The 13190-nt window shown below is 52.6% G+C and overlaps 1 protein-coding gene across 1 annotated transcript; it reads left to right on the forward strand.

The window, feature by feature from the left end:
- Positions 1–322: 322 nt before the first annotated feature.
- Positions 323–12791, forward strand: LOC144732560 (aquaporin-11-like). The gene is made up of 4 exons (XM_078613993.1): positions 323–2175; positions 2775–3051; positions 6041–6157; positions 7820–12791. The coding sequence occupies exons 1-4, from the start codon at positions 1816–1818 to the stop codon at positions 7897–7899; spliced, it is 834 nt and encodes a 277-aa protein (XP_078470119.1). The 5' UTR covers positions 323–1815; the 3' UTR covers positions 7900–12791.
- The last annotated feature ends 399 nt before the right edge of the window (positions 12792–13190 follow it).

Here is a 13190-nt window from a genome sequence, read left to right on the forward strand (position 1 = left end):
GATCAAGCTGCGTTTTGCATCACAGCGCCCGCGGCTCGCCTGGAGAAGCCGTCGTAGACCACTTGGTGGTTGTGGGAATGGTACCCGGGTGTCACCGAGGTGGGTACCGTGATGGGACCGGGGTGGAATCAGGATGGTATAGGGGTGGCACCAGGGTGTGACCGTGATGGGACCGGGGTGGTCACAAGGTGGCACCGTGATGGAACCGGGGTGGACCGAGGTGGAACCAGGGTGGTACCTGGGTGGGACTGGGGTGGTTACCAGGGCGGGACCGTGATGGGACTGGGGTGGTACCAGGGTGGTACCGGGGTGGAACCAGGGTGTGTCCGTGATGGGACTGGGGTGGTCACAGGGTGGTACTGGGGTGGAACCAGGGTGTGACCGTGATGGGACTGGGGTGGTACCAGGGTGGTACTGGGGTGGAACCAGGGTGTGACCGTGATGGGACTGGGGTGGTCACAGGGTGGGACCTGGGTGGTTACCAGGGCGGGGCCCACCACCCTGAGAACCACTGCTCCAGCCGAGTCACAGCCCACATCACAGATCTCCATCATCACCCCCTGCAGCTGAGACGGCAGAGGGCGAGGTTTGATGAGGAGGAGGTGAGTGGGGCGGGTTGGAGGGAGGGAGAGGGCCACGTGGAAACTCCGCGTGTGTTTGCTGTATCATTCCACTCTCGCTGCCGACCTCGTTCGCTGCTCGCTGCATCAAGCGTCCGGGCAAACTCGCTTGCCTCAGCTGTTTCTTGCTGGTGGTGCTGCTGTTTCTTGCTGGTGGTGCTGCTGCTGTTTCTTGCTGGTGGTGCTGTTGTTGCTGCTGCTGCTGCTCGCGTGACTCCCGCAGCAGGCGGGGCCGGACACGGGGCAAGCAGTCGCAGCAGGTTACAGAAGCGGCGGCACGAATAAGAAGGGGGGCGGTGGGGGGTTAAGCAGCAGTAGCAGCAGTAGCAGGAGGCGCAACGGCAGTGATTTATAGAAGAAGTCTCGACCCCTGGCCGCAGTACAAGGGGTGACTTCACCGCGTGTGTTGCGCTGTGTGTGGATAAGTGGCACACACACACACGCATCATAACACACATCACACGCACAGCACACACACACATCACACGCACAGCACACACACACACAACACACGCACAGCACACACACATCACACGCACAGCAAACACACATCACACGCACAGCACAGCACACATCACACGCACAGCACAGACACATCACACGCACAGCACACACACACATAACACGCACAGCACACACACACATAACACGCACAGCACACACACATCACACGCACAGCACACACACCACACGCACAGCACCAAGAGCAAACATACACAGCACACACACAACATACGCAGCACGCAGGCGTCATACGGGCAGCACACAGACACAGCGCACACGTGCACGTCTGACCGGGCTGTGTCGGGGCTCACACAGCCCGTCAGGCTTAGCTCGTAGGGTGCCTCTGGAGAGACGCCGCACGTGTGAAGAGCCATGCGCAGTGTACTCGCGTCAACAGCGACTGTTCCTCGGGTCAGGCCCGTGGCCCCACACATTCAACTTCTGCAGCGACTCGTATTCACGTCGGCACGGGAAACGAGCTGCGCCCGTAGTTAAGCTGAATCGACCAAACAGCAGCAGCTGCATTGTCATCATCAGCAGCAGCATCATACACACAATCGCTACAAGCATCAGTGTCATCGTTCACCACTAATATCGTCACATCTTCGTCATCAACATAACATCATTACAACCACCACCACCACGTCCTCTTCATCACATCATCACCACATCACCACCTCCATCATCAGCGATGACCGCGGCCACCCTGGAGCCCGTGAGTCTGCGCGCCTCGCTGTGCGCGCTCGGCGCCACGCTCTGCCTCTGCTGGGCTCTGCGCTGGAGCGCACGGCGCGCCCTGCCCCTCGCCCTCCTGCCCGCGGCGCTAGAGGTAACCGCCACCCTGCAGCTCTGCTGCTGCGCCCTCGAGCAGCGGCTGGCCGCGGACAGCGGCGCCGCTCCGCGATGGCTCGGCCTGGGGCTCGTGTTCGTCACCTCGGCGGCGCACGGCGCCACGGGAGCCGGCGCCACGTGCAGCCCCTGCTCGGCGCTCGAGCGCGTGCTTTTACGCACGGAAGGACCGCGCACGGCGATGGCGCGCGTCTTTGCGCAGGTGCGGGGGCTCGGGTGGAAGGTGGGAGGGTGGTTTAGAGGTGGCGGATACAGAGATGCAGAGGGTACGGGAGGTTTTTAGATGGGTGGAGAGGAGAGACCAACGCGGGGAGGAGGCGATGCATATTGTGTTTTATTACGCACGGAAGGTCCGTGAACGACGATCGCGCGCGTGTGCGACTTGGGAGGGAGGGGGGGGCGGTGTAGAGGAGGTATCACTGAGATATGGAGAGAGAGGGGTGGTGTCAGAGACGTGTGGAGATGGCTATGGGGGGTGGAGATCCGAGATGGAAGGCAGCGGAGACAGACCCGAAGCTCTAGCGCGTCACTACGCACCGAGGGGATAGGGGTCGGTAACAACACGGAGCGAGAGAGAGAGCGAGCGGACCAGATGGAGAGAAACAGTAGTGATAACAAACGCCGCTTGTTTACCCAGAAGGACCTCGCTGTGTCTCGAGACTCTTTTCAGGAGGGCCCTGCTACATCGCGTTGTTTGACCATTGGTCACGCCGCTTCAAGATCCCACGTTGGAACATCAGGTGCGGCGGTCGGAACCTTCCCTGTTCCTAACCTCTGTCCGGACCCCCCCCCCCTTCCCAGGTGTGCGGCGCGGCTCTGGCACTGCGCGTCACGGGGGCGGCGTGGCGCCTCTTAGGGGGCGCTCACGCCCTCGCCGTCGGGGTCTACGTCGAGCGGCCGCCGGGGGTCGCGTGGCTCTGCCCGAGTCCGCTGCGCGCGGGGCTCCCGCTGGGCGCGGTGGTGGAGGCGCTGTGCGCGCTCGCGTTCCACGTGGCGGCGGCGCAAGCGGCCGCGCGCCTCCAGCCGACGGCGCGCGTGGCGGCCGTCTCAGCAGCGGTCACAGCCATCGTCTACGCCGGTGAGAAACCCCGCGGAGGGGCGGGCGGGCGATTGAAAGAACGAACGGATGCTCGAGTGAATGAAAGGGGGAGGGAATGAATGCGCGGATGAAGAATCTAGGAAAATAATGAGTGGGCCGGCACCGTCTACGCGTGTGCAAAGCGGGGCGTGGGAACCCCGCGGACGGACGGGACAGCGAGCGATTGAAAGAACGAACGCAAGCATGAACGAATGAGCGAATGGAAGAACACTCGAGCGAATGAGTGGAGCAGTGAATGAAAGGGGGAGTGAATAAATGAATGCTCTAAGAAACGAATGAGTGAACGAGTGAAATCCTCGAGTGAACGTGGCATCCCGATCACCTCGCCGTGGTGTACCCCCATTCACCGCCACACCGAGAAAGTGAATGGAACCTGCGACCTTTGCATTGCAAGTCCAGCGCGCCAAATATCTACACCACCACCACCACGCAAGCCTCTCCTTGGCGAGACTCCATCTCAATTAAACGGCGCTTCTCCCTGACGCCAGAGCTAGCAGCCTAAACAGGGCACCTCGCCGTGGCCGGTTAATTTAAGCCGGGCGCAACCTCTGGGTTCACGCACGCAAAATATCCCCGTCACCCACACGTGTCCGGCACGGGAATCCGTGCCGACCAGAAATAACGTCTGGCCATCCGATCGTGACGCGAGCGAAGATGCCACCAGCATGCACCCTTAGCATCGCCACATAGGGGCTCTGAGAGGGCATTGCGTGAATAATAATACTGATGATAATTTTCGATTTAAAGCTTTCGTGACTGCAGGGATTCATATTCTTGGTTCTTTCTGTAAAGTCACGTAGATGGGAAATAATAAAATAAAACAATAACATTCTCACGACGTTTCGATTGCAACACAAGCATTCATCATCAGGTGTGAAAACCACAGAAAGAAAATTTGAAAAAAGTGGCGAAACGTCGTGAGAATGTTATTGTTTTATGTTTATTATTTTATTATTTCCCTTCTACGTGACTTTACTGAACGAACCAAGAATACTGATGAAAATGTGGAAACCAATCAATATTAATGCTACTAATCATCATGCCTCGCTGAGGATCAAAACATTATTTTAAGAAGGGCCTTGCCACATTGGAAATGTTGCCACGTCCCATCGGCCATACGGCCTTCTGGACAGGGGCGGTTTCTTCATTAGGGCGATTGGGCGACGCACCACCAATGTCATTCAACCACAGAGTCACGCTAGCCTTCACTGTGCCTCTGGATATAGTCCAATCAGCGTCATGCTACGTTCTGTGGAGTACCGCCTCTTTTTGGGCGATTTCCCTCCAGCTGAGAATCGCCCCGAGTGGTCCCATAGACTTACATTCAAAGATGATTTTTTTCGAACGGGGGCGCTGCAATGCATTCTCTATGGCTTCCGGGAGGGCTCGCCCTAACGTGCTTACGTCATCATACGTGCTTACGTCATCATACGTAAGCACGTTTCATCCAACAATATAATTTGTCGCCACCTAGTGGAATCTTTAATAAAATAAACTTGAGTGGTTTGTTTTAATAGTGAGTATAGAAACAAACAAGATGTATTGTAACAGTCACTTTATTTTTCATTAATATTAAAGAAGTGAAGTTGCCTTTATATGCTTAAGCTGTTAATTTATCCATTGCATGGGTGGACCTTATCCTTATCAATCATCCAGACATTTGCCCCCCCTGAGAGATTTTGCAGGAGCCGCCACTGCTTCTGGAGGTGTACACACTTTGGGGATTGGTTCAAGCAAGCTTGCTGGACTCTGCTGATGAGGACGCTGAATGCCGGACCTGGTCCAGAGTTTTGCTCGTGTTGAACTTGTGCTGCTGAAATTATGTACTTGCAGAAGGCAGTGTGATTGATGGCACGCGTAAACAAAAACATACTTTAAATGTTTCACGTCGAGGGTCTGGTATGAGGAGGCAGAATGCCTGCTTAATTATTTTTTAATGTTGTCCGCAACGTTGCAAAGGATTAAACTATTTATTTAGTCTTATTTTACCAGGTAAGGCCCACTGAGCTATACGGCTCTTTTTCAGAAGCGACCTGGCCACAAATGATAACAAAGTGGCTTATAATCGAGTGGACATTTTATAGCAGCTAAATACTCTGAACGCATGTTGGTTCTAAATGTGGCGGGGAAAACCGAAGGACCCGGAGAAAAATCCACGCGACCACGGGAAGAACATGCTAAACTCCAAATATACAGCAGGCGTCAGGGTCGGAATCAAACCCACGACCTCCCGCATACCAGGCGCGGTCGTTAACATATCGCCACCAATGATCATGGGATGTTTGGTGAACTTGTTTTTAGTGAGAGTTTGGCTTCGTGTGGGAAGGATATGGAGATAACCCAGACACGTACCCAAGGGGCATGCCCTCAAGCACCTACATCAGTGGACTCATGGATCCATCACCCGACCATCATCTGGCTGGGTAGGCCTTTAAAATAATACATTAATGTCACTGGTCAACAAAAAAAAAAAATTCTGGCCTGGACTTTTGCAGCTGTTTTAGACTAATTTCAGGGTGCTGATTCCAAATCTGATTTGCTCTATCACATCTCATTTTTATGCTATCGGCATACCCCATTTTCATTGATTTTACCCGAAATTAACTCTGTCACTAATGATTGCAAGTTGTGGTGATGAGTGGTGGTGGGTGATCGTGATGAGTTTTGGACGAAGGGCGGTGGTTGATGGGTGATTTTAATGCGTGATGGTGATGCTGTGTGCACAGAGCACGGGTGTTGGCGAATGAGGTTCACGATCGGTGATGACGGTTGTCTGGTGATGACGATAATTGACAGGTAACGATGATGACGGTGATGATGGTGACGTTGGTTGTTTTGTGCACACAGCTGGCTCCATAGGTATGTGTTTAACCCTGACCTGATGATGGTGTTGATGATTACAATGTTTGGTGGTGGTGGTGACAATGATTGACAGGTGATGATGATGTTGATCGTTCTGTGCTCGCAGCTGGCTCCATCACAGGCGGCGTGTTTAACCCTGTGCTGGCTGCCACGTTCACCCTGGGCTGCCCGGGTCACTCCACCCTGGACTATGCCCTGGTCTACGGAGTCGCGCCACTCATAGGTGCGTCACCCACACCATCATCATCACCATCGTCGCCATCATGGTCGGTGTGATCATCACAATTGTCACCAGCAACATCGTCATTATCATCATCGTGACCAACATCATCACTGTCGTGATTACCTTTATCATCGTCACGTATAGACATAATCACTATCATCAGCAGCAAGATCATAATTAACATCATCATCATTAGCCGCAGTGACAAAAGTACCACCACACCACCACACACCTGAAGTCGCCTTTCAACAAGAACAATAACTTTCGATTTAAAGCTTTCGTGACTGCAGGGATTCATCTTCTTGGTTCTTTCGGTAAAGTCACGTAGAATGGAAATAATAAAATAATAATAAAACATAATAAAATAATTCTTTCTGACAGACCTGTTCTTCACCTGAGGACGGCTGCTTGCGTTGTGGCCGAAACGTCGTGAGAATTATTTTATTATGTTTATTTTTATTATTTTATTATTTCCATTCTACGTGACTTTACCGAAAGAACCAAGAAGAAGAACAATAACCACCATCGCGATCATCGACCCATTCGTTAAACACCCTTGCCCGATGCCCTTTGAGCGTCATGAGCCAGTCGCTGTCTACTGCTGGGCTCAGGTTTCACCCCCCCCCCCACAACGGAGCCGTAGCCTCGAGTGGCCGCGCGCGGATCTCTGTGCGGACTGCGCCGGCCGCGACGCACGGACGCCGTTCATCTCTGTTGGTGTTACCGCGTGACCGGCGATTTGACAACGCGAGTTGGGGGGGTGGGGGGGGGTGCAGTAGGCAAGAACGCCCCTTAGTGGGAGGCATTCCTTTCCTCACAGCTGCCCCCCCCCCCGCACTCTCTGTCAACCACGCGGATTTGAGAACAAATCTCTCTTCATCCACCGCGTGCGTTCGGCACCATGTCCGACGTTTTGCTCCACGGGCCGCCGAGAGCTTTTTCAGCCAGAGGCGGATCTAGAAGGGGGGGGGGATAGGGTGATGCCGCCCCCCAAATCCTTTCATGTTTGTTACGTGGAGGGGAAGACATATGAAGAAGACTTTATTTGCTCATATATTGTCTGCTTAATTATTTAAAAGCATTTTAAGCCCCCACCCCCCACTTTTTACGGGCATGTTGTAACCCAAGGGAATGACATCATAGAGGCAATCACGGAGCACACCAGCTCTTTAGGAGAGAGAGGGAGGGGTGTTCTCACGACCGGCATGGAAGCGGGGCAGGGGCAGTCACGATGATGATGATGACACTGCTGCTGCTGATCACAATTATGCTTCTGATGATGATAATTACGACGATGCCACTCACCTTGCTGTTGTTGCTGCTAACGAGGATGCTGATGAACGTGCTTAACACTGGGATTCATGCTTCTGATGATGATAATTGCGACGATGCTGCTGCTCACCCCGCTGTTGTTGCTGCTAACGAGGATGCTGATGAACGTGCTTAACACTGGGATTTATGCTTCTGATGATGATAATTACGACGATGCTGCTGCTCACCCCGCTGTTGTTGCTACTGACGAGGATGCTGATGAACGTGCTTAACACTGGCAAAGTGAGTTGCAAAATTCCGCAGTGGCGGTTCACAATTTTCACGACGACGATGACACTGCCGCTGCCGACGCAGTCGCTGATTCTGATGTTGTTGTTTTTTTTATTCCAGGAATGACAGCGGCCTGCATTGTGTGCAACGGCCAAATTCCGCTCTTACGTCGAGGAAAACGAGATGAGAAAACCGATTAGGTTGCCCAACTCGGGCACACACGGCAGTCGAGACGCGCACGCCAAGACCGAACACGCGACACACGCCAGGGTGTGTGCAGCGGTCGCACAGTAACTGTGGTGGTTGACACACTCGGCCCGCACGCCTGGAGGGTGCACAACACGGGGGCGTGGTACAGTCACCGCCCCACGCCGTGCACAAAATTACGTCAAGTTGGGGCTCTGATTAATTTTCCAGAGCCGGGGCGACCGGTCGGTTGAGCCGGTTAAGTCGCGTGGTCCTCTTACCCGCTGCCCTTTATAGAGATCGTGGCCGTCCCCACTGGAATTGTGATCTTCCGAAGGCGGGAAACCCCCCCCCCCGCCCCCTATAGAAGGAAAGCCACGCTCCCAGCGTGACGCGGCTGATGACGCAGATGGTGCGGCGAGGTAACGCACACCACCTCCCGTCCAGCGGCACGCGTGGGCAGTAGAGGTGAGATCGTTCCAACAAATCGTACGCGTTTTCCGATTAGCCGGGTAACATTGAACCGAAAAAAATCTACAATCGATTCCTTCATTAATCACACGGCCCAGCGATGTAATTTATCCTCCGATGGTGAACACTATACGGGTAACATTTTTAGGGGGTAAAAATGCAACAATTAATGAGTAATGTCGACAAATTTCGTGCGATATCTAACGCCAGCTCACGATGGGCTGTGCGTTTCACTTGAGCCTCACGTTTTAACCTGCGGCATTACTTCGTACTACTGTGAGAAAAAAAAAAAACCGGGCTCTTATGAACCCGAGAAAGTTTCTCAGTGAGAATCTCTCAAAAATCGTTTTATTCCAAAAGAGAGAGCAAAACCCACGCTGTTGTCTGTCGAGCGGAACTCGTGACCTCTCGTCCGATCACGCGCCCAGAGGGCCACGTCGCGCACGCGTCGGCCTGCACGGAGTTGGACAAACGTGCCAGGATAGGACTGCAGAGCTTGGGTAACTGTCGGCATCGTCCCTGGCTGCCCTTCCCACTTGTCTGTGGGTTTCCCATGCTTCCGGTAGGTTCTCTCTTTCTCCCAGCGACAGCGAGCGAGCGGGTTACGGCGCGCGTTACAAATTATGATTGTTTTTATTTATTTACTCCTCTGTCACGCGAACTGAAGCCGTGTGGCAAAATCGCTTTGCGCGTTGCTTCGCATGGGCGTGCGACGTCTCGCGCGCAATCCATACTGTGAACGCGTCAAACTCTCGGTCGTGCGCAGCTGCCCTGGAACGTTCGGTGCGATGCACCAATTCATCCCGATTATTGCCAGCTCCACAATACGCGCACAAAGTCTGTGCGCATAAGATTCCAATGGGTTACTTGCGACCGCTGCCACCACTATAGGCTGCTACACAGCCACGGCTATTTAAAGCTGACACTATTTTTTTTTATTTTACCTGGTATAGCCCCACTGAGCTGTATAGCTCTTTTTCACAAGTGACCTGGCTATCACAAATGATAGCTCAACGAAGTGTCTTATCACGTGGGAATGTATAGCAGCCAAATACTCTGAACGAATGTTCATTCTCAATGTGGAGGGGAAAACCGAATGACCTGGAGAAAAATCCACACGACCATGGGGAGAGAGACACGCACACTCCGAATATACAGGCGTCAGGGTCGGGATCAAAACCACAACCTCCTGCATACAAGGCGAGGCCGTTAATATCTTGCCACCACGACGCCATTCTCGCCATGCTAAGGAAAAAAATGCATCGATATTCGAATCGATTCGCCAACACTGAACGCATCGATTCGTCCGATCGACATTCGGAACGTGTACGCGGTTAGCCAGGCGTGCGTCCTCTAATTGAGCCGCGGGGGGGCGGGGGGTTCGATCCCAGCTTCAGTTGAGACTGTCGGCCTAGGGAGTTGTGGGTTGGGTTGCAATCAAACATATCAGGTTGGAAACAAAACTTTCCTACCATCGTCATTCACAACATGACGGTGATACTGTACTGATGAAGTGTATTCCCGCAAGAAAGCCTCGCTGAGACTCACCGAGTCTCAACTCTCCGTAGAGAGTCCTGTATTGCGATGTTTCGCCAGCTCTTTTTACGAATGAGTGTTTAGCTCCGTGTGGGAGAAAACGAGGAATGCCTAGGGAAAACCCGGCACCACCTACGGGACATCTGTGACCTGGACATCTGTGAAAAAGAGCTTTATAGCTAATCGGATTCCTCCAGAATAAATACATTTTCTGATTCAGAGTGGTTCACAAAGCCACTCTGGGTGTACCATCATCCCCTGGACACCTCTTAGCTCTGCGGAGTTGGCGAGTTTCACAAATCTCTGCGTGGTCCACCAGCCCCACTCCTCAAACGAGGCACTGGATCAGAGGCGTGCACAGCCACAAACGCCATCTCGCGCCCATTATTTTAAACATTATTTCAGTTGGCCATACAGTGTTTGATCCCAACGACAGTTAGGATCAAACACTGCAGCCCACGCCACCACCACCCAAGTAGACCCTACACTATATTATTACTCGATTGTTGCTCTAAGATCGGTCATGGTGCTCTTCGTGAAGCTGCATCAGCCTCAACTGTCCCCACCACGAGAGGAAGGCACGGGGCCTAAAGCAGAAGGGCGGGGCCTAATAAAAGGGGGAGGGGCCTAATCAGGAAGGGGCGGAGCCTACTTGGGAGGGGCGTGGTCTAATCCAGAAGGAGTGGGGCCTAAGGAGTAAGCGGTTGGGCCAAAGGGGGGATTGTGGCAAAGCCTCAAAGGGTCATGGGAGGGGCCTAGAGGTTGAACTTCCATGCAAAGAATCAAATGCTGCTGCAGTCAGCAGAATGGCGTTCGTGCAGCAGATGCGGCCACATGCCGACCAGTTTTGATTAAAGGGGTCTAATGTTACCGGCGCAATGGGCTCAACGTAATGTTTATCTCTGTAGCGTAATGCCAACGCCGGTTCTGAGACAATGTGCCTTCATCGCTATGAAAATGGTTTACAAGCACATCGCAGTTATTTTTTTATAAATTCACCGAACGTTTCGTTGCCATGTTATGTTGCCGTGGAGTTGTGCCTTGGCTGGTGTGGCTTACAGATGTTCAAGGCCTTAAAGCAAGACCAATGACTTCTAACTTGTTTCATGTTGTGTGTTATCACACTGTCCGCATTACAAGACGCGATTTTCCTCTCCGTGTTTTAAATCAAACGTTGAGGGGGTGTCTTAATAATCCAGCGTGCGTCTGTACGAGAGCAGATGTGTGTAACTGTATTGACACCACGCACAAGTTTAGGGTGCGGCTTACTTTCCGAAGCGTCTCTATGCAGGACATTACTGCCGTGTGTTTTGTTACGGCACTGACGGTTTGCATGCACATTCGAAAATGTATCCTACACAGTAACCATGCTGCAGCCTGCCCCCCCCCCCATCCACAAGCACACGGCGAAATAAATTAACAATTTTGGAAAACTTTTTTTTATCGCAGCTGCTACAACAATCATACGTTTTAATATTAAGTTGCGAACACAAGAGCGAATTTAACTATTTTGGTTTTTATTCAATGGGACGATGTACATATTAACACGGACTGCAATCTTAATGCGCTTTGGTGTCTGATTTAAAAAAAAAACTGCTTCACTTAAAAGTGAAAATAATTCTCAGAGTGATCCTCACTTCCAAAAGATCTCCGATGGCAAAAGGACAAAATATCTCTCAGATCTTATCGAGGGGAAAGTTACTCTCGGGAGAAAGAAATCGCATCCTTTAAATCAGTGGTTCTTAACCTTTACTGCAACTTTGCACCCATTTGATTTTCAATCGTTAAACAAATGATGTTAATGAATACATAGAGGGTTTGATGAAACAAAGTAGTTGTACTCGCGTGCCCGGTGCTTAATTTGTGTTTCGATTATTTACCTTCTAAAAAATCTGGCCACGCACCCCAGGTTAAGAACGAGCTGCTTCGAAAGCTCACGGAACGGATCAAAGGTCACAAAGTGACTGCTGACCGATGAGTTGTTGCCGCGTGGGCCCAACAGTCGGCAGGAAAAATACAACGAGCAGAACTCCGTCACGTGTCTCCACGGACAAATAAAATAGATGCTCTAGTTCCAAACACTATTGGCTTCCTCGATCAATATTCAGCAGAATGTTTTTAGTTTGTTGGCCTTCCTGACGCCTCCGATTAGCACGTTCGGCCACCGCGTAGCGTGCAAAAGAAGCCCAGCATACAGCTCACACGTTTGCGTAACCAATGAAACGCTGGACGGGTCTGGACCTCCTGGGTCTCGTCAGCAAGCGTGAGCATTGTTAAATTAACGCCGCTGGGTTTCGGCAGACGTTATTGGCAACAGCACTCCACAAACTACTGGGAGCCCGCGCTCTCGTGTTTCCTTGGGGAGGTTTCATTAGCACACGACGCGCTTGCCAAGCAAATCGCACGTGACTTTGCGTAACCGAGCAAACTCCAGACTCGGCGCCACGACCCCCACGAAACGCACTGGGGGTGGGGGGGGGGCTGTTTGACGCACGCAACCTGTGACGCGTCCGGCGATTAACGCAAATCCGGCGACGACGCGCGAGGTCTTGTTTTCGTAATCAAAGCGTGAACGACTCTCGTCGTTGTACCTTGTTAACCTACGAGACGGACAAGTATCAGAGGTCCTCCTGCGAGCTGCGACTTCGCTCGGCGTTGTCGGGGCATCGTGAAGTTTGCAGCATCCTTCCGCACGTTCCTCGGGGAGTGTGAGAATGTACAGCCCCCACCCCCCCCCCCCCCCTTTTTAAATTAAACTGCACTTTTGAAATGCCGTACGAGGCAACTCGTGAAAGAATTGCGCAACACGCAAGCGCGTTGGCACACGCCTCGCGGTCGGATTGATGGTCGCACACGGTGGTAATAAAGGTTAAAGGTGCAGCCAGAAACTGCTCGTGCACACCGCTGTGGGGGTTCGATGTGTTTCGTTTGCGAGTTATTATCAATGATCCCTTCACACATTCATCATCAGCCACGATCAATCCACTGATGCACGAAGGCAACCCCGAACCATCACCAACACACGTGGTGGTCCTGCCGTGCAACAATCCACCGAAGCATCTGGACACGAACTCATTTAATCGCTCCATCTCCACGGTGGAAGTGCTCACGGGGCACCATTCCCTCTCTGTGGCTGCCCACATGCGTTAGTTTCGACCACCGTCCCATCGTTCAATAACCCGAGGCGTTTCTCAAGCCGGTGAGCTGCCACCCTGCAGCTTGTGTGCTTTCCCGCAGCCATTACCCAAGATTCCTCGCACGCTGCCACACGCCAAGTCTGCATCGGTGTGACAAAATG

Source organism: Lampetra planeri, chromosome 43 (genome assembly GCF_965212315.1).
Source record: "Lampetra planeri chromosome 43, kcLamPlan1.2.h2, whole genome shotgun sequence".
Classification (NCBI taxonomy): Eukaryota; Metazoa; Chordata; class Hyperoartia; order Petromyzontiformes; family Petromyzontidae; genus Lampetra; species Lampetra planeri.